This window comes from Ruditapes philippinarum, unplaced genomic scaffold (genome assembly GCF_026571515.1).
Source record: "Ruditapes philippinarum isolate M1 unplaced genomic scaffold, ASM2657151v2 ctg6779_1_1_1_1, whole genome shotgun sequence".
NCBI classification, from domain to species: domain Eukaryota; kingdom Metazoa; phylum Mollusca; class Bivalvia; order Venerida; family Veneridae; genus Ruditapes; species Ruditapes philippinarum.
The window spans coordinates 74,805-98,316 of NW_026851740.1; the positions used below are offsets into that span (position 1 = coordinate 74,805).

At 32.9% G+C, this 23,512-nt stretch overlaps 1 protein-coding gene across 1 annotated transcript; it reads left to right on the forward strand.

Moving 5' to 3' along the window:
- The first annotated feature begins 200 nt into the window (after positions 1–200).
- LOC132738491 (uncharacterized) lies at positions 201–16,854 on the forward strand. Its single transcript, XM_060725996.1, has 7 exons — positions 201–341; positions 467–653; positions 10,388–10,574; positions 13,426–13,614; positions 14,114–14,260; positions 14,903–15,486; positions 16,534–16,854. The coding sequence occupies exons 2-7, from the start codon at positions 468–470 to the stop codon at positions 16,675–16,677; spliced, it is 1,437 nt and encodes a 478-aa protein (XP_060581979.1). The 5' UTR covers positions 201–341; position 467; the 3' UTR covers positions 16,678–16,854.
- The last annotated feature ends 6,658 nt before the right edge of the window (positions 16,855–23,512 follow it).

The following is a 23,512-nucleotide window of genomic DNA, read 5'->3' on the forward strand; positions in this document are numbered from 1 at the left end:
GGCAAGTATTATATTGAAACACGGCCATTTTATACGTCAAAGTTCTATATATATTAACAAATTTACAAGCCTTTATTTTCGCAAATCCTAGATTTACAGCAGCCGTGATTATAAATTAATGAAACATCACGACTATCAAATTAAAATCGACGTCACATGCGTAAAATTAACTTGGAAAACAGTCTACGCGCAGACGTTTCTGACGCGCTCTACTTAACCGCGCAATTTTGAACGTTCTCAAAATGACGTCGAAACTGCCTCAACGACAGACGTAAACAAACGCGATGATTTGACGACAACCGCGTTAAAAGACCACGGAATCTTCATATTTTTGCAGTAAAGTAAGTATAAATCTAATATTTTCAATTAATTATTGATTGTTTTGTTCATGAAGTTTAATTTTAACTGTAATGAAATTCTTTGTTTTTAATTTTCATAGGGTACCCTATTTAATTTTTTCTTACAGAATGGGAAACGAGAAACAAATCGGTAAAGGAAGGCGTTATGCCGACGATGAAGATTCTACGGACATAAAACAAAGCTGGTGTTTTAATATGACCTCATCAGGATCTACCCAGAGAACCCCATGCAAAAGGAAAAGTTCCAAAGGTGAATGCAGCACAAATGTTAGATTTGACGATATCGAACAAAATGTACGTATGTTTTTTAAGTAGCACTACATTGTAATTTTCTTTAAAGAATACGTGCATGTATATAGGGCATCATATGGGTTTATAAGTACACTGTTGTTTTTGTTGTTGTTGTTGTTGGTTTTTTTTGTGTTTTTTTTTGTTTCTTCATTATTCATTTATAAATTTATAAATCATTAATTGTTAGAGATCAGGAATACTAGTAGCCCTTTCTAAATGGAAGTAGATTTACCTTTTGTCGTTTTATAAATACGTAGTAATCAAGTATCGTCGAACTATTTTGTAAACAAATATACTTAATAAATTGTATTTCGTCGATAACGTACATATTATGAATGAGAAACTGAATGAGAAACTTATTTATCGTTAACGTACATATTATGAATGAGTAATTATGAATGAGAAACTTATTTACATATTTTAAATTGAAATAACGAAATAATACTACACAATGCATGTTTTTGGCCAATATTTATTTATTTATTTTATATGTATATGTATTTATTAATATGTTAACACCACATAACTGAACATGTCTATATGCACACATTTTTTTTGGGATAAGAAACGAATAAAACGAAGAAGAATTTTAAGAATAGTACTTGTTTTATTTAAGTAATAAGATTTATTAGTAAAGGCCTATTAGGGGCTTAAAATACAATCACTGTATTTTTCAATAGCTCTTTTTATTTATAATAATAATAATAATAATAATAATAATATAGAGGATATTTGTTTGTTTGTGTTTAAGATGAAATTTTATTTCATCGAGTGGGCTTTGGAAACAGTATTCTCGAGAGTGGCGTAGCCACGAGTAAGAATACTGTTTTTAAAGTTCACGAGATTTTAAAGTTCACGAGATACAATTACATCTTACACAACAAACAAACAAATTTTCTTTTTATTTTATGCTTAAAAACAAGTTAAACGAAATGTCCATAATATTAAAACTGTTTCCCCCATTGAGAGCCCCATTTATTCGGAATTTCTCATTAAAAAAAAGAAGTCTTGAGCTGAAAAATAAGTCCGCCAATCAACATTAAATGACGGTGATATTTATTAATTTTATTAAAAAAATATGAATGATCGCTTGTTTTGATAATAAAAACAAACAATTCTTGTAGGAGAAAAAGTCCAACCATCCATCCATATTTCTGTTACTTAGTGCGAATTTATATTAGACCTGGCTTTGTAAATTGTAAGCGGCAGCCATTTTTTAAAGTTGTGTATTTCATGGGAGGAAAATAATTGTGTAAGATTCAGAGGGATATAATTTGGATTTGTTAGTCATACACATTTTTAAAAGAAAGAAAACTTATTTGAGGATTGTAACAGACAAAAAAAAGTGTTGACAGATGTGAAAACATTCAGAAAAGGAGCTAGGAAAATGGAAAACTTGGAAACCTGCACAAGAACGCTGGGTTGATTTAACTTATTCTTCGAGTTATGGCTGTCAATGCTTTCAATTTTTCATAAAGCATACGGCAGTTATTGCTCGTAGGATACTTTAATATGCCCAAATGTCATCAAGAGCAGTTTTGCATGGGGAAGGAATGTATTTTTGAGACTGTCAAAATGAAACAAAAAAACGAAATTTGGTGATTGGAATTTCATGAATTTGAATGAATAGAAGTAAGTTTTCAGGGTTGTCAGAAACATTTTTCGCAGAAGGTTTGTTTTGGACTTGAGGCGGCCATTTCTGTTTTTATCAAGCATAACAAAAGAGTGTTTTCTAAATTTTGAGGCGGCCCATACTGCATTTGAGACAGTCATTTTGGCCTCCTGCCGCCTCTAAATGACAACCCTGAGTTTTCTTCTTTTTATTACTTTTGACATTTAAGTTATTTATCATTTTCAGTTTTGCTTTTTCTTTAAACAACCTGACATTGTCAGAATTGTCAGCAAAAATAAAATTGAGGTACCACATGGGGAAAATCTTAAAAAAGTAGTTTCGTCATTAAAAAGAGTGAAATTATATTTTGATAATTTTCACTGTGAAATTACCAAATATAATTTTCACGGATAAATCAGTAATCCACTGAAAAGCATAAAATAAAATAATAATAATAATAAAAATAATGATAATAATAATAATAATAATATCTTTATTTAAAGAAGGTACCAATGTGTTATGGTGTTCTTATACAAAAAATACCACTTTGTTTACATTTTGCTACCTTTTATCCGGTCTCACTAAAAAGCGTCCCGAAGAAATTTAGCGTCCCGAAGCGTCCTGAAGCGTCCCGAAGCATTATTGTTAATTTAAACAGTCAGAAGGGTTATATTTATTGTAAATAATGTATATTATTATGTATTGAGGTATTTGTGGTAGAAAAAAATAATCTTACTTATCATTTTTTTCTATTTATATAAAAAAACTAATATACCTTCGACTCCAGTTCACTTGCTCAAAAACCACCGTATACCGACAAAGCGTCCGGAAGGTTTAATGTTTATCTGAACCAAAATTATTTTGAAATACTTCGTAATTTTAGTTAATGAAATAGTAATGTAAGTAACAATAGCGAGAAAAATGATTTCCATACATAAAATTATCTTTATAGCGCCCGAAATCGTACATCTATCCACGCATAGTTCAAGTCGTTTACTGACTAACATAGCGTCCCGAAACGTATTCATGGTTTTTATTTTTATCTAAGCAAAGATAAATCGTAATTAAGTTAATTTATGATATGTGTAAGTGACATTAAAAAGGAAATAAACATTTCATCCACAAAATATTATTTTACAGCGCGAAAACTGACGTTTCCCATGTTGCGCTAACAAAGCGTCCCAAAGAATTTAGCGTCCCGAAATGTCATGAAGCGTCCCGAAGCATTATTGTTAATTTAAACAGTCAGAATGGTTATATTTATTGTAAATAATGTACATTATTATGTATTGCGGTATTTATGGTAGAAAAAAATAATCTTACTTATCATTTTTTTCTATTTATATAAAAAAACTAATATACCTTCGACTCCAGTTCACTTGCTCAAAAACCACCGTATACCGACAAAGCGTCCGGAAGGTTTAATGTTTATCTGAACCAAAATTATTTTGAAATACTTCGTAATTTTAGTTAATGAAATAGTAATGTAAGTAACAATAGCGAGAAAAATGATTTCCATACATAAAATTATCTTTATAGCGCCCGAAATCGTACATCTATCCACGCATAGTTCAAGTCGTTTACTGACTAACATAGCGTCCCGAAACGTATTCATGGTTTTTATTTTTATCTAAGCAAAGATAAATCGTAATTAAGTTCTTTTATGATACGTATAAGTGACATTAAAAAGGAAATAAACATTTCATCCACAAAATATTATTTTACAGCGCGAAAACTGACGTTTCCCATGTTGCGCTAACAAAGCGTCCCGAAGAATTTAGCGTCCCGAAATGTCATGAAGCGTCCCGAAGCATTATTGTTAATTTAAACAGTCAGAAGGGTTATATTTATTGTAAATAATGTACATTATTATGTATTGAGGTATTTATGGTAGAAAAAAAATCTTACTTATCATTTTTTCTATTTATATAAAAAAAAACTAACATACCTTTCGACTCCAGTTCACTTGCTCAAAAACCACCGTATACCGACAAAGCGTCCGGCAGGTTTAATGTTTATCGAAACCAAAATTATTTTGAATTACTTCGTAATTTTAGTTAATGAAATAGTAATGTAAGTAACAATAGCGAGAAAAATGTTTTCCATACATAAAATTATATTATCTTTATTACGCCCGAAACCGTACGTCTATCCACGCATGTTTCAAGTTGCTAACTGACTAACATAGCGTCCCAAACGTCTTCATGGTATTTTTCTATCTTAGCAAAGATAAATCGTGTTTTTTTCTTTTATGTTATGTGTAAGTGACATAAAGAAGGAAATAAACTTTTCATCCACAAAATATCATTATACAGCACAAAAACTGACGTTTCCCATGTTGCGCTAACAAAGCGTCCCGAACAAATTTAGCGTCCCGAAGCAGTTTCACTTTAAACATCGATATAATTAAAAGAAATCACTATCCATTTAAATATTGTTTTTTTTCTAGATGATATTATTCAGGAAGACAGTTCTTCTCTATCAAATATTATTTGATATCCAGAAGATTAAAGTAGACATGGACGTGCGCATGCAGTTGATCACACGCTCTCATATTCCTAAAATTAGGAAGCGTCCGGAAGATGTTATTGTAATCCAAAAAAAGTTGATATTGTAATAAATTGTATATAGCCGAATACAATCATTATCAAGTAACATTTGTTTTTATGGATAATATTAATCGGTTCACGTTAGCCATGTCGCGCTAACAAAACGTCCGGAAAAAAACCCTGATAGTATTTGAAATAAATGGTAACTTATTGAAATCCTTGTTTATTCTAAATTGTACCGATCATGACATTATGTATTATCCATAAGAAGGTTATATATTTCTATAACACTTATGTACATGTATGTACAAGCAAAATTTTAATGTTTGTATTTATAAATATTTCATGGAATGCACGGACTGGCAGTGTCATTTTTCCGGTTTGCATGTACTGTAGGTAATTATACATTTAGGTGCACGAGCACTGTTCTTATAATCTATAATTATTGATTTGTGATTCATTGTCTCGTTCCTTTTGTTGATTAGTGTGTTCATTTCATTGCAATCCTAATATCATTTTGTCAAGTTAATAAATAATATACATGACATCCCACCTAACAAGACTATTATCATTATGATTTGTTTAAATTGTCTAAATTTTAATTATTGTATTTCTAATTTTTTAAGCCGTAAACGGAGTGAAAGATTGTAATCTATCGATAGAGGAAATTAACCGCAATCGCTATGGATACCGCACCCCATCCACCCCCCGTTGTGTACGCATTACCGAAGAGTCCAGATAACTGCCTTTCCTAGTTTATTGCATTGTATATCCGGACATTCGTTCGTAAACTGTGAATAAGTTATATAATAGTTTTTAGACATTTTTGTGTATATAACAGTACATATTTGTTGTTTTCTGTGATATCTTAACACTAAAAAATGTAAAATTTCAAAATCGTATGATAATTTTTAAACCTTTTTTTTTTATTTGTCAAACCCGGTGCTTTAGAAAATTCGCCTGTGGTCAAAATTTCACAGATATAAACTTTTTTAACCCCAGAGGCCTGTAAATTATCCACAAGAATTTGGATTCTACTGACAAATTCGTTCGGGAATGATGTTGCTGTTATGTCATTACCGCCTACATTCAGAACTACAACATCTGCGTTTTGGCGCAGCAGACGAGAATAGGGCATGGTCCATATGGTCGGTTCTTAGACCGCCTTTAAAACACCAATGCACGTGCCCTGGTATTAACAGTGGATCTTCGGCACAGTGATAGTGAAGACGTTTGATATAACTGTCACCAAATAGTACGACTTTAGCCATTGTAAGTCAGACTGTAATCAGTACGCAATAACTAGTAGTTTATAAACATCTAAACTGAGCTGAAAATGTCATATTTTAATGTTTGAATGAAGTAAACTGTTAACACAATGTAACACCTACCTGCATAAATAGTGCCTGAAGTAATTATATATCAATCACGATTTGTATACAGCCGTAAGTGTGAAAAATAGCATACCTACTCCTTAGATAGTCTCTTGTTAATTCGTTCAATTATATACATTAGAATATAATTTTTTTTTCCAATTTCAAATTTTATTGCCTGAAACATTATACAATGTTTATAGCATATAATCAACATAAACATATATACATATATATGCAAGCATTGCATGACAACAACATCTACAACTATAAAGAATGTCATTCCTAGAATGATGTGATGCATGCATGCGTATGTATGTATAGTTCGACATTTAAATTTGCACGTGAAAGTCGTGCATAACAGTTATCTACAACTATAAAGAATTTCATTCCTAGAATGATGTGAAATGTATTATTGGAATGTCATTCATAGATTTGAAAATGTATTCAAACAAAAGACACAGTAAATAAAAAGGGAGAAACACATTAACAACAACATCATAATAACAAGCCGTGCGTAGGTTACGAACCTATTAGTTCAAATCATTTAAAGTAACAGTGACGTTGATTTACCACCTGAGCTATCACGATGTTAGAATTAAACTATATGAGTCGCGTCACGACAAAACCAATGTAATGCGTTTGCGACCAGCATGGATCCAGACCAGCCTGGGCATCCACGCAGTCTGATCAGGATCCATGCTGTTCGCTTACATACCCTATAACAAGTAGAGAATCTGATAGCGCACAGCATGTGTGTGGATGCGCAGGCTGGTCTGGATCCATGCTGGTCGCAAACCCATTATGTTGGTTTTGTCATGGCGCGGCTCTAATCTAGTTGTTGACACTTTCGTTTTCGGATAATATGCAGAATTTTCCCTTTTAATGGACTTTCCCAACAATATACAACAATATACATAGAACACATATAACATGATTTAAAAAGTACATTGCCACTCATATGTTGAGTTATAAAAGACTTTAGTAACAATTCAACGAATAAAGAGACTTAGGTAATTACTGCTATATATACTATATGCATGCTTATATCGTTAAAGCTAAGAAGCAGACGCTAATCGTTAAATAAAAAATCATTAAAATACACGACGATAAAAAACTGAATGTGGAAAAAAGGCACTATTGCGCAATTCAAAAAAAAAATTCTTCGGGACGCTTTGTTAGCGCAACATAGGAAACGTCAGTTTTCGCGCTGTAAAATAATATTTTGTGGATGAAATGTTTATTTCCTTTTTAATGTCACTTACACATATCATAAAAGAACTAAATTACGATTTATCTTTGCTTAGATAAAAATAAAAACCATGAATAAGTTTCGGGACGCTATGTTAGTCAGTAAACGACTTGAACTATGCGTGGATAGATGTACGATTTCGGGCGCTATAAAGATAATTTTGTGTATGGGAAACATTTTTTCTCGCTATTGTTACTTGTATTACTATTTCATTAACTAAAATTACGAAGTATTTCAAAATAATTTTGGTTTAGATAAACATTAAACCTTCCGGACGCTTTGTCGGTATACGGTGGTTTTTGAGCAAGTGAACTGGAGTCGAAGGTATGTTAGGTTTTTTTATATAAATAGAAAAAATGATAAGTAAGATTATTTTTTTCTACCACAAATACCTCAATACATAATAATATACATTATTTACAATAAATATAACCCTTTTGACTGTTTAAATTAACAATAATGCTTCGGGACGCTTCATGACATTTCGGGACGCTAATTTCTTCGGGACGCTTTGTCAGTTTGTTAGCGCAACATGGGAAACGTCAGTTTTCGCGCTGTAAAATACTATTTTGTGGATGAAATGTTTATTTCCTTTTTCATGTCACTTATACGTATCATAAAAGAACTTAATTACGATTTATCTTTGCTTAGATAAAAATAAAAACCATGAATAAGTTTCGGGACGCTATGTTAGTCAGTAAACGACTTGAACTATGCGTGGATAGATGTACGATTTCGGGCGCTATAAAGATAATTTTGTGTATGGGAAACATTTTTTCTCGCTTTTGTTACTTATATTACTATTTCATTAACTAAAATTACGAAGTATTTCAAAATAATTTTGGTTTAGATAAACATTAAACCTTCCGGACGTTTTGTCGGTATACGGTGGTTTTTGAGCAAGTGAACTGGAGTCGAAGGTATGTTAGGTTTTTTTTTATATAAATAGAAAAAATGATAAGTAAGATTATTTTTTTCTACCACAAATACCTCAATACATAATAATATACATTATTTACAATAAATATAACCCTTCTGACTGTTTAAATTAACAATAATGCTTCGGGACGCTTCATGACATTTCGGGACGCTAATTTCTTCGGGACGCTTTGTCAGTTTGTTAGCGCAACATGGGAAACGTCAGTTTTCGCGCTGTAAAATAATATTTTGTGGATGAAATGTTTATTTCCTTTCTCATGTCACTTATACGTATCATAAAAGAACTTAATTACGATTTATCTTTGCTTAGATAAAAATAAAAACCATGAATAAGTTTCGGGACGCTATGTTAGTCAGTAAACGACTTGAACTATGCGTGGATAGATGTACGATTTCGGGCGCTATAAAGATAATTTTGTGTATGGGAAACATTTTTTCTCGCTATTGTTACTTATATTACTATTTCATTAACTAAAATTACGAAGTATTTCAAAATAATTTTGGTTTAGATAAACATTAAACCTTCCGGACGCTTTGTCGGTATACGGTGGTTTTTGAGCAAGTGAACTGGAGTCGAAGGTATGTTAGGTTTTTTTTTATATAAATAGAAAAAATGATAAGTAAGATTATTTTTTTCTACCACAAATACCTCAATACATAATAATATACATTATTTACAATAAATATAACCCTTCTGACTGTTTAAATTAACAATAATGCTTCGGGACGCTTCATGACATATCGGGACGCTAAATTCTTCGGGACGCTTTGTTAGCGCAACATGGGAAACGTCAGTTTTCGCGCTGTAAAATAATATTTTGTGGATGAAATGTTTATTTCCTTTTTAATGTCACTTACACATATCATAAAAGAACTTAATTACGATTTATCTTTGCTTAGATAAAAATAAAAACCATGAATACGTTTCGGGACGCTATGTTAGTCAGTAAGCGACTTGAAACTATGCGTGGATAGATGTACGATTTCGGGCACTATAAAGATAATTTTATGTATGGAAAACATTTTTTCTCGCTATTGTTACTTATATTACTATTTCATTAACTAAAATTTACGAAGTATTTCAAAAATAATTTTGGTTTAGATAAACATTAAACCTTCCGGACGCTTTGTCGGTATACGGTGGTTTTTGAGCAAGTGAACTGGAGTCGAAGGTATGTTAGGTTTTTTTATATAAATAGAAAAAAATGATAAGTAAGAATATTTTTTTCTACCATAAATACCTCAGTACATAATAATATAGCTCATTTACAATAAATATAACCCTTCTGGCTGTTTAAATTAACAATAATGCTTCGGGACGCTTCAGGACGCTAAAATCCTTCGGGACGCTTTTTAGTGAGACCCCCTTTATCATAAATCAGTTTACATTTAATGGTATTTGCATCAGGTGATGAACATCTCACGTGTTCTTAATCCATTACTACAACTTTTTTAAAACTCATTTTTCCACTTTTGACAGAATTAAAAAAATGAATTCATTTCAGAGGCATAATTTTGATAATGTGCCTCTAAAGGTACTGCGCGTTTGATTATCCTATATACATGTTTATTAAAATAATGAGATTAATGGTAAAGGATGATAAAGGTGATGATTATTATAATTGATGATGATGATGATGTAATGATGATATGATGATGATGATGATGATATGATGATAAAGATGGTGGTGGTAATGATTGTTGTTGTTCTAGCTGCTATTACTACTAGATCTACCACTACCACGACCATTACCACTGCCACTACCACTACTACTATGAATATCTAGTTATCTCCCTAACAATCCTTTAAATATTTCTGTAATTTATTTTAACTTAAGACTGTTGATAATCTTGGACTGTAAAAAGCTAACTTATATTTAAAGTGATTCTTCACATGCATGCCCGGTTTATCACCATGTCTCACGTCTTATTGGCATTAATGTTTTACTAGAACACGTTAAAAGTGTCAATAATTTTATCATTTTAATTATTGCCTGCAAATTTTGAAACAGGCTGAACGCCACAACGATGAAGTGGAACCAGTCAAACGGAAGTTGCCACGAAAAACGAAAGGATTTAATGTGACGAGTAAAATCCGAAAGACTTTCACAATGTGCTGCACACCAGGCCGAGATTTATCTGTTGAAAACGATGATAAAATAAGAGACGAGGAGAAGAACATCCGCGAAAGAAATTCAGGTATGTCAAAACAAAAGAACATGCATTTTTATAACTACATGTATTCCTATTTTTTGTCGGTCAGTAGAGTCGAAAATTTTACATGAAATACAAACAAAATGTATAATCATGACCTCAGTTTTGTGTTTTTATAGTTAAAAAAGATTTGTAAAGTTTATGATGTCATTGAGCACTCTGATAATCTAATATTTAACCACTTCAGGAGTTGAAACTTTCCGGAACTTTCCGTAAATTAGAAGGTTATGATCAATAGGATGCGTGGTTGCGCATGGAATGCCTCCTCATATTTCGCTTTTAGCACTATTTTGATTTAAAGGGACTTCACTTAGGTTATTTTATACAACGGGACTGGAAATAAATTTTCGTGATTAATCTCCCATTTGATGTAGATCTAGACCAATAACTTGTGTGCAAAATTTAGAATCATTCGCTCACTCAGTTTTTACAAAATAACTATTCTAATTGTAAAAAAATGATCAAAATTGAAAAGCGTTGCAACGCTTTTAACTCAAATCGGGCAAACAATAAGATAAAAAAAAATAGTTTTTTTTAATAGATATCTGAGTACATTTTTTAAATCATCTTTTGCATATTTGTCTGTTTTAAGTGACTAAGTGACATAGAAATTTAAATATTGTGTTGTTATATTATTTGGTAATTTACGTGAATTGAAAGTGTTGTCTGCTTAGTGGTAAAAAACTTTGTTGTACACTTCACAATATTTTACTTTTAAATACACATTTAAATTTGTCATAAAAATTAGCATGAATCTGGAGGCATGCTTCTTTATATATAACTTCATACGAATTTGTACAAAAATATCTGTGCTATAATAGACTGCTCTAGATATTAAAGTATTATAGTGAATCGTAACAGTATATCTCACAAGCCAATAAATGCGGGGAAAGAGGGCTTGGAAATTTATACACTTCTCTCTGAAAGTCGACCATGACATTTGTTAAGATATAGACATTTTGAACTTATGTAGAGACTAAAATTTATTGTTAACTACTGGTTAATGGAGGTAATGACTATAATCGTCATTACCTTACTAGAAAAGTAAAGTGTGAAAGAAGAAGACTTGTACCACCTTTTCGGGCAATAACAAATATCATATCGGATATTACAGAAGATATTTCACCAAGCCACGCCAACTTAGCAAGTAAAGACGCTAGACCAGACGCTGAAAACAGGTCAGGGAAAGATGTCGAGTTAGTCAAAGATGTCGATAGAACACTACAAAGCATTTGTAATATGATGATGGCATCTCATAATGCATCAAATGAAGAGCCGCGCATATACAGAACGCCTAGAAACATCCTTCAAATATATGTTGCTGATGTTGAGGTTCCATTAACTGTACAAAACGTCGAACAGGTGGTAAGAATAGAGAATTCAGCTGAAGCGGAAAATGAGGCGGACCAGAATGAAGGATTAGTATTAATGTCGGAGAGTTGTTCATCTTTAAGTAGCGGTGATATAGAGCATCTGTTAGATGACACAGACTCCAGTATTAGCAAATTGACGACAGTATGGACAGAGTTAAAGAAAATTACCGACGAAAGTTTTAAATTATGTCTTACCAATGATACGACCAGTAATGTTATTGCAAAATGGCTGGACGGTGATACGGTCATGAACGTTCCAAATAACCCACAAATTGCCGTTGGCAAAAAGACCATAGATACTGTCGAAAGTCAAGAGTCAAGTCTGTGTTCACTTGATACCCTAGGAATATTGATTCAGCCAATAAAAGATATATACAGTTCAGAGCTGAATAATAACTCTCCTAAAAGTGACAATATTTACAATATCTCTCCAGAAAAGAGTTCAATAGACGAGAGGGATTATCCAAATGAAGATCTTTATTATGTTTACTTTATGTTAAAAGGTAATTGGATAAAATTCGAGCGTCTGCCAAACGATTTATTGTGTGAGGACAAAGAAAACCCTCTTGTTGAATTCCTATATTGCAAAAAGACGTTTTCACACGAGGAAGCTAAACAATTATTTAATGAAATCAACAAATTAGTGAACAGTAAGGCTATTGAATTTAAATTTTCAGAAAGTAAGGAATCATCCAACGATATAATAATATCCTCATTCGATGGTGAAAAGCTGACGCTTTCACAGGAGGTCTTTGAGTCGGTTACGGTTACGAAAGATATTGCAGACCTAACAAAATACCAGATAACTGATACCGATGTAGAAACGTCGACTCACACTGAACAGCCATGTGATGCTGCATATTCCGCGTTTATAGAAGATGTGTTTTATGCGTCTGATGGATGTATGACGAAGCTGACAGACTATATCTCGATGATACTTAATAAAAGATTTCTGATTTTTCTAAAAGACATATATAAGGCCGGTGATGGTGAGATATACTCTGTCAACGAATACCTAGCTTTTCTTGGTAACGGAGAATTCACTCCAGTGTTTGACGGCATTGCCGATGAAACTGCTAACAGTGTTGAGAGATATAGGAAGTACATAGACATCATCAAGGAAAGTAACTTTAGCAATGCAATAAATAATGCATTAAAGACTAGCAAAGGTTACAAATATTATCTCCCTGACTATATCCGGATCATACAGGATGGAAATATTATTGATCTTCTCAGTATTATACTACAGGCAAGCAAGTTACCAGACCATTTTGTCAAAGCAATAATCCACGATCGTATTTCAGTAGAAGCTGGTGATTGTTTGGACGATGTAGTGGAGGACTTGTCACCACGTTCAAACGCGGTGTATGTAGCAAGGAGGCTCTCTGCGATCTGTACAGAAATCAATGTTTCACGAAACAAACACAAGGCTGCCAATCAAAGTTCTTCTATTTCTTTTACAGACGATGCTTATTCCAATCTGAAAAAGAAATATTCCCCACATTCTTCAAAGAACAAGGGACCGGAAAGCAACGGCAATAGCTCTGACTGGTCAGTCAGTTCACCAATAGTACGACCAAAAACGCTTAGCAAATCTTGTACTAAAGCAGGGTCGGCAAAGCAAATGCAGAACAGACAAATCAAGTCAATTTGTATGTATTTCTAAAATATATTTCCGTATTCTTTTTTCCAACCGTCATACAAAAAACACAACTACAACAAAAACATTTGTTTATTTGCTTTCTGTATCATAAAATCGCGAAAGTCTTTCAGTTGTAAGCGTCATAGTTTGTCAGTCTTGAACTCTTGTAATTGAACGAATGACATAACTCATATACCTACAGTACGCATTTTTTTAGATAAACAATACAGTTTCACAATTTCCGTCAAAAGATACATGTTGCCTTCCAAGACAAAACATAGAGGCTATTTGTTTAGTTCAGTGTAAGATCGCAATATATTTCACCAAATGAGCACCAAAAAGTATATTTCACGAGTGGCGCAGCCACGAATGAAATATAACCTTTTGGTGTTCACGAGTTTTTTACGAGTGTTCACGAGTTGTTTTTTTATTTCACCTATATATTTCTATAAAATACCGAAAAGCATGTAATAAACACCCTTTTTCAGACACACAATATAATTTTTCAGACAAACCGTCAGTTAGAAAGTCGTCTATTGTTCCTTTGACCAAAGAAACAAGAACAGCAAAACTACCGGTAAATGGTGATGCAAGTGGTGAAACTGAGGTGAAACACAGCAAGGCACAACACGATTTTGATCTTATTGAAGATAAAGGTAAAATGTGATCAGTGATCATCTTTCTAGTTACTAGTAATCTATTTCATGCAGATGCCTCTCGTATCGTTGGTAACGAACCAACGCGTACTACATCGTGACAGTATAACAAAAGTCACGTTCACTCACCCTTGAGGCCAGTTTGAATTGGCCATGTATTTAATATAGTTCTGTAAATTCTGTAAATTCGAATTAACGTAGGCGTGCAACATGTTGTTGACTTAATTTAGTTTATATATTTCACGGTGAGCGCCGGCAAAAAAGTGGCGCAGCCACGATTCCGATCTTACACTGAACTAAACAAAAATCATCTGTATCATGATTTGGATGTTGTTTTGTTTTTTGTTTTTTTAAATTTACTGGATTTACCTATGCAAGAGCATCGAGTGTGACCCGTCCCAGTAGAGTCCGTGAGAGTCAAATACTTAATATTGTTCAATAATAATCGCTATATTACATTCCCTGTCGAAACTATATACTATTATACCACACCATAATTGTATTGTGTCATCTGAACCATTTCGGAATACAGTCGTTTACAAGACGGATGTTTTCATTTAGGTCGTTAATGTTTATATGACATATATTTATGCAAAAATATAGCATAAAATTGAAATAATATGTTTAATGCATACTTTGTAGGCGCTTCAAGACCTGCTGTCACTCGGGAAAGAATAATAAAGCATGCACGGCGCAGAACTAGAAGTTTTGCAAAACAAGAGAATGAACCCGTGTTAGTCACAGTTGAACCGGACACTGTTACAACAAAAACCGGCAACACTCCAAAATCTGGCTCGCAGCTAACTAATGCTACAGACTACGTTAAAGTAGATGTTCCTAAAGCAGGAGAGGTACAACCAGTTTATATTGAGACAGAGGCAACGGTTGATTATGGACGATGTGTCGTTGAACCTAGCTATGGTGAGAAACCTGATAGAAAGAAGCTGCGAACAGGGAAAAGAGAGAAGGTAAAGACGAAAGGACAAGCGAATAAACATCTCATGGCTAAAAAAGAAAATAGGGACTTCGAGACAATGATAGACGAGTACCTCGCAGAAATTGATGACTACGAAGAAGTCGATGATAAGGTGGAAATTGTCGCTGAAAAAGAAGAAACGGAGAATGCGACGACACCATCACCCGCTGTTATGAATGCAGTTGATCAACCACAAGTCCTGGACGATAGAGAATTTCATCTTGTTCCAGATGAGATAAAGAGAGTAGATGTAAGTTATTATGATATTATCTCATTTACATTTTTATTTGATTTGCAGCAAATATACTTGATAAGTGGTTCCGTAAATAGGTGATTTATTTTTAATAATGTGTTCGTTGTAAAATTATCTGAATGAAATTATATAGAGGATATTTGTATGTTTTGCATGTAAGATTGAAATATAATTTCACTGAGTGAACACCAGATGCAATATTTTCACGAGTGGCGTAGCCACGAGTGAAAATATAATAGCTGGTGTTCACGAATGAAATATATTTCAATCTTATATGTAAAACAAATAAATTTTCTTTTTATTTCATGCTTTTTCAGTGATTTTAAGTACTTTTAACTGATTTTGCCGCGTAACGTCGCGCATTCTCCTTTGTGACGTCATCACATCATGACGTCACATCATCAGTTTTGAAATTTAGTTCTGTTAAATTTCTCTAATTTTTGTTACATTTTTAACATGATGTATGGTGACATCGACTTTCTTTTCCTAAAGAAGCAAAATTTACGTATGACGGCATTTATTTCTGCCTGTTATTCCATTTAGTTCCGGTTTTCTTTTCATCCGCATTCAGATATAGTCCGGCTACAGTGAAAATTATATTTTATAAATTTCACTAGTGGTTTATCAGAGTATAATCATCTGATATATTACAATAAAACACTGGAAAGCATGAAATAAATTAATATATCAGTACTAACATTCAGACCATTCATGCAGTTCCGATACTGCGATCACTTTTTTTGTGAAAATATTCAAGCCAATTTAAACATATTTAATTGAGTTCGGTTGTGAAAAATCCTTACTTGTTTTGATCGCTTTCGTGTCCGTGTCTTGGAAGCTTTTAGTACTGGCGTCTTATAAGATAGCAAACCTTCTAGGGTTCGAACCAAGAGTTTAACATTATCAATAACTTGTTTTTCAGTTGAATGTGTATGCTCAAAACGCATCTTACTAAATATTATATGTAAACATATGTGCATGATTAACATTGACGTTTCTATATCAAAGCAATGTCCTCTTAATATTTTTTTTTCAATTTATCAGGACCCATTTCTCGAAGATGTTGAGGAACTTTACAAGGTTTCCACACCTGGTTCTAATAAGAAGGAAAAAAGAAAACAGAAGGCCGATAGAAAGAAGGAAAATCGATCTAGAAAAAGTGGACAAACTGTCTTAAAGTTGGCATAAATTCATTAGATTTTCGATTTTATTTAAGCGCGAAGTCTGAAATATCTCTCTTTGTTAAGTAACTAGGTACCTAAAGTTATGCAAAGATTGACTGTTGAATGTTAAAATCCATATTACATTAGGTTTGTTCGTGCATTTAAATTGTATATTTTATCGGAAAATAAATTGAAATATTAAATCATGAAAAGTGTTTATGTATGGTGTTAACTTAAATGACGGATAACTGCCGTTAGTTAGTAGGATACTCCAAATGCGGATGGTCTTTTGGAACATTTTTTCCAAGTGTAAGGAAGTCTAATTTGCGCTGTTCGTTATAAGTGATTACAAGGCTAACAAAAGGATCAAGAATGAGACTAGCATGAAATTAGATTATGAAAGTTTGATAAGATTTATTACAATTGTTATTGCAGTTATTGATATTCCGATCTAAACCGCATCATATTAAATATATTATTAATAACGCAAATGTGATAGAGGATATTGAATTAATTTATTTATTCAGCGAGTTCAATAAATCTAGTATTGAATTTACACGAAAATAATGTTCTATTTATTACATGCGTTTCGGTGGTTTATAAAGATATATCAGTGAAATATAAACTGATATTTCACTGTTTAAATTTTTCATGAAAAATGTTTTTAAAGTTAAAAAATATAAGGGTACCAAAAAGAAATAAATCTACACATTACAAACAGCACTCACGACCCGCGAAAATTACTAAAATAAGGTCAAACGCAGTAGAAATATCGTTGTAAATACTGAAAAATCAATCATTAATCCCCCATTACATGAAAAATTTTAATTAAATCTTGAATCTTTTTTTTCCCTAAATCTTAAAACATTTTTCTCAGGTTTGACTTTATTGAAATATTTGGCTTATCCGGAGGCATGCAGATTAAAGCCAGTTACATTGTTTATAAGGAATACCAGCGTGTATAGTACTGAAAACCAAATTAATGATGAGACGTCGTAAATTACCACACGTTGAATTTGGCCCGATTTTCATTTAGAATATATGATTAAAAATGTTTGATTGTATGCAAATAAACGTTTGAAAAGACAAATACTAAATGGAAAACGCGCAAAATAATAATAAAACGTGACGTCCTTTACGACGTCGCATCATAAAGTTGGTTTCCAGTACTGCGCACTCTGGTATTTCACTAAAACAACGTAACGGGCTTAAATTCAAAGCAGTGAAAAATATCAAATTGATAATTTCACTGTTACAAACAGAGAATTATCAGTTTTAATTTCACGGATATATTTCTATAAAACACCGAAAAACATGTAATAAATTCCGATCTTACACCGAACCAAACAAATATCCTCTATATAATTAATGATCAGTCAGTTCCTAAGATTACAAGGACTTTAACGAATACGAATTGTTGTAAAAACTAATCACGCTTCCTTAGTACGACAAACAAAATTTTTTATCAACTCAAATTATATAAAGTAAACAAACGAAATTATAATCATGCTCATTTATTTATTATATTATTATAATTGTCTTATCATTTAATTTCTTTTTTCACATATATGGAATAGTAGCTCTCCAAAACAATCATGTTCATAGGCTTTAATCTTTCAAAAGGTCTTCTTGTTTGCTTTTTGTAGCTCTGTAAAATAAATAAAAACAAATGTTAGATATGCTTGTCATTTCATTGACAGAATGTACGAAGCACTCCAGAGCATGCCCATTGATTGGCTTATTGTGACGACAGAGAAAGGGAAATCGATAGAAATACCATATTCAGATACTCGTTCATTGGTTACTTTTTCTGGGGTTTAATAGTGTGACAACAGGGAACGTGTTTTTATTTTTGCCTATGATACAAAAGAAGAAGCACATCAAAACACTTGGCGATTTGATTTTGATTTATACTCGGGGCAGAGAGCGAGTGGGGGGGGGGGCTCGCCGCTGGTACATATCAGATAGCTTCGTGTTTCGATGCTCTTTCTGTTACTTACTAATACTAAGCGTACTGACCCTTGGATTGACTAACTTACTTAACTGTACTTATCTGTACTGTACTTAACTGTACTTTACTTAGCTGTACTTTACTTAAATTACATGTTTAACTGTACTTAACTTAACTGTACTTACCTGTACTTTACTTTACTTTACTTAACTCTACCTAACTTAACATAACTTAACTTTACTTTACTTCACCTTACTTACTTACTTACTTACCCTTACTTACTTACTTGGGGGCGTCTGTGGCCGAGTGGTTAAGGTCGTTGACTTCAATCCACTTGCCCCTCACCGCTGTGGATTCGAGTCCCGACAGGGACTTTGGATTATTTCGTGTGAGGAAGCTATCCAGCTAGCTTACGGAACGTCGGTGGTTCTACTCAGGTGTCCGTTCGTGCCTGAAAAAAATGCATGGAGGGGCACCTGAGGTCTTCCTCCACCAGTAAAGAAACGTCGCCAAATGACATACCGGTAAACTGCATCGGTGTGACTAAAACCCAAATCAAATAATACAAAAAATTACTTACTTAATTTCTTATCTTATCTTACCTTATCTTATCTTACGTACTTACCTACTTACTTACTTACTTTACTTTACTTACTTTACTAACTTACTTACTTACTTGTAAGTACATGTATATTAAAAATAGAGACTTACATGAATTTACTAACCAGTGGGGTTTTTCTCGCAAATGTACCAAACAGGGACATGACATAATTGGTTAATCCAACCGAAAAAGTTAGAAATATCACGGTAAAAGGTCAAACAATCGTTGCCAGCATCAGGAACCTGTTGCAACCAGTTGGTATAGTCCCATGGTGTGCCAGAAATCCATTCGAAGGTGCCGTCACCAGCCATGTCGTATGCTCCAAGCCAATAATAATTTTCTACAAAAACAACAGTATAAAAATTAAAAAAAAATTGTCTCTTTAATCATGATGGATAAGTAACTGGACACTTGCAGAGTAAATGGTAATTATCGGTTTACTATCCAGAAAAGTCGGGTCTTTTGGGAACTGTTTGGCGAAAACTTGTCATCGTTATATTTCCTAAAAAAGTTCCCCCCTAAACATGAATTCCAGTCTGCACCGGCGGAGAAGGGAAAAATTCTTAATGTCCTTGCATATCAAACGTGAATATCTACTGTTTTCACCGTTGATACAGATCCCCCTCCCCGTCTTACACCACCTCGCGTGGTATACATATGTTACTTTAAGAAAAAAGTGCTAAATGAAAATATTACTTTTCATAATTTCTATATATAAAAACATGATCTCTTTACCGCCGTGAATAGTTACCCTCGAGCTAGACTTTAGCATGTTTTTCTATTTATCATGTAACACATAAAAACTGTCAAAATAACAAAATAATCTACTTTAAAATAGCGAATTTCGTAAAACAAGGGGATTATTGTTCAAAGAAATAATTCTTGAAAACAAATTCCTCCGCCCCTGAAACTTAGAATTTGTAAATGGCGGCCATTTTTTCTTTCGACTCGGATAAAAGATACAACAGAATGTAGGCCTAACACGATAAAATTTTTACCTTTAATCTAAACTTCGATCCAAAAATTCCCTTAGAATCACATTTATAAACTTTACTGCACTTTTTGTCTTGAATTGACAAATTCAAAAGTTCACAATAATTTCAATCAAACAAAAGTCAAATCGGCAATCAAACACACGCTACACAAACATGCGTTTTATTTTTTAAACGAAACAATTTGTTCACGTATTAAATAATCCGGCGAAATAGGTAAACATTCACAAGTTCTCAAATAAAATCATCTAGCCTGTTTGTTATGATTACATGTACAATATAGTATGACGTGAACATTGATGATGTCATTTGCAATATAAATTATGACGTCACTTCATGTAGTTGGTGCTAAAACTATTCGTTATCTATTTTATTCGTAATTGAAATCGAAATCGAAATGATAAATAAATAAATATCGCATCTTGATTGAAGACTTGTAAGGGTATGAGATTACATTGAAGAATTCACATACTGATAAAAATGAGAATATAAGCAATTGAAAAAGTCCGTTAAAATGGGCGTGGCTTATTTTTGATATCAGGTTACTGACCTGATATCAAAAATAATTATCAGGCAAGTGTTATCGGGCAGTTACCATGGCAGTTGCATGATAAATTACATTAAATACTGAAAGCGTGAAATATAACAGATTATTAACTACTATAAGCTGCTGATGTTGTCCCAACATTAAACGTAAACTTGTTAATCTAAAGTTCAAGTGTATATATGTAGGCTTCCTGTCGGGTCATAATTCTATTAGGGGTCACTTTACTTCGTTACACCGGCAGCCCGTGTACGATTCACATAGTAAGCTAGTGGGGAGGAAGTATTTATGGAAGCTTACGTGTTCCTGCTTGAGAGATAAATGTATCTTTGTCAGCATCGTGTATTTCAGCTAATGCACCGCCTTCTAACTGACATGCATCCTGCAAATGTTTGACAATTTTATGGTCAAAAAGACATATGTGAGCATGCATCTAAATCCATATTCATTTCAATTTGTAAGACTTCAATTTTATTCTGTTTCATTCATTTGTCAACAAAGTATCTCCAAGCTGTGTACGATACTGTGAAAAACCTGCTTGCATCGGGTTAATTGAATACGACCATGTAATCAGTCAAATAATATTGTATATTATATGTTATAATTTACAGCCGTGGGTTTGCGTCTATCCAGAGGATGATTTGTTTAATGCGAGCGAGCCATCGAGCCTTGCTGCGGAAGATGGGTTTACTCAGGCGTGGATCTTGTTAATAGTAATGCACGATCTTACTCCGGCAGAAAACCTTGAAAGTTGCAATTGATAAAACAATTGTTTAGTATTTTTCAATGTAAGATTTTTAAATCTCATACAATACTTATTACCAGGGTCTATGTTTTGGTAGTAACAGCTGCCAGTTTAAACGGGGACAAACTTTTGCATTGTCAAATCTTTAGGCATTGCTAGAATTGTCAAATGGTACAATTCTCGCAAAAGACTACAATCCATTCCAAGGCGCTACGACTTTGACCAAAAGCAGCACATTGTCAATGCACGTACAGACGTTTGTTAATTAATATCTTGTTTCCCTCGCTTTCCCCCAACACTTCCATTGTGGGTTTGGTATTGCGATTAACTGGTACATTATAAAGTTACATTTAGTGTACATGTAATAGTTTACTAGTTTTTTTTTTGAAATTCATATATATACAAATACAAAGTGCACATTTGTAAAACTTACAATCGCATTTTCCCAAGTTTCAAGTTCCGTACTAAAAAAGAGGCAGGTGACATAGTTGTACATTATCCAACCATCTGGGCAAGTCAATGTCACTGTTAATGAAATAGTAGTAACTTAATTATTAAAGGGAGATACAGGCAAAATGTCCATTTCTTTGCTTTGATTTTTTCATTCATTATTCTGTAAATGTTCTAAAAATAAATACACTAGGCAGTCATAGGAACAAAACTTTACTCCTTGTAAATAATAAAATGGTGGTTTCCTAACTTGACCCACGTGGGTCAGGTTAGAGCGTTGAGAGGTTACAATAGTTGTCACAATGAACTCTGGAAACGTTAAAGAAAATCTCAAATGAATGATAAGACTTGTTTCAATCATATATTTTCCACAATATCTTTTATTGTAACTTTCAGGATTTTTCAAGTCACATGGCTTGTTTTAAAACTACTCTGTGATTCTGTCGGCGTCTAAATTTCGTTTAATATATCTAACTCAAAATATGTAGAATTTATACAGATATTCATGCTGGGACTTTAAAAAATGTCACTTTAGCGTGGTTTGAGTACATTAAATCGTATTTTTGTCATTTATTTGCCTGAGTATCTCTTTAAATCTATGACCAAACTATATGTTTAGCTTACCAAAATTCCTTTTGGGACAACACTAAATTTATAAATATGTTTATTAACACGAATCAATGTATAGCAGCTGAAGAAAAGATCTGTATCTTTAAAAATATGTATTTATATAAAATCATTAATCAATCAATAAAGAGCATACTATATCTTTCAGCATTATCATGTAGGTATATGTAGTTTCCTTTGACTAAACAAGAAGGGTATAACTGACCGGTAATTTAACCTTGTGCAAAAAAAACAAAATAACAAACGGTCCGATTTGGAGAGGGAGGCAATATGTATTTACAGAAGATTTCACATTAATTAACCCCAAAATGACCCCATGTTTAAAACTAAGGTTAAAGTTGAATGAATATTCCATTAACAATCTGTTAATTCGTACTTACGTTCACAGTTTAAACCAGTCTTATCCGGTGGACACGTGCACGTATAATCATTTATACCATCAACTCAAGTTCCACCATTATTACATGGGTTTGTAGCACAGTCATCAATATCTATAACTTAAGTAAAATACGTTAATCCGAATATACGCACTTTCATTCTTTTTCATATCAACAAATGACACTTCTGAAGATATGTCAATATTAATACAATTTTACAGACACTAGATTTCATAAGGTTTATGCAAAATATGACCCTGTTAGTAACAGGGTAATGTCTGTGTCTTCATATATATTTAAGAAAAAATATATCCCCGTCCCCCGACAGTGATTTTTATCGCACAATAAAATCACTGTTTGTAATTCGGATGCGAGGAATTATATTACGAGAGCGTAGCCCAAGTGATATAATGATGCGCATCCGAACGACAAACAGCGATAAAATCACCGATTTGGATATATTATTTCGATATTATTACTTACGTTCACAGTTCACACCAGTGGCATCCGGTGGACAAGTGCACGTATAATCATTTATACCGTCAACACAGGTGCCACCATTAATACATGGAT

What these genes read in the sequence shown, in the direction of transcription:
- LOC132738491 (XM_060725996.1), top strand. Translation starts at nt 468, where the DNA reads ATGGGAAACGAGAAACAAATCGGTAAAGGAAGGCGTTATGCCGACGAT. An exon ending in CAGACAAATCAAGTCAATTT is followed by an intron (nt 13,615 to 14,113) that starts GTATGTATTTCT and finishes ATAATTTTTCAG; the next exon opens with ACAAACCGTCAGTTAGAAAG. An exon ending in TGATCTTATTGAAGATAAAG is followed by an intron (nt 14,261 to 14,902) that starts GTAAAATGTGAT and finishes CATACTTTGTAG; the next exon opens with GCGCTTCAAGACCTGCTGTC.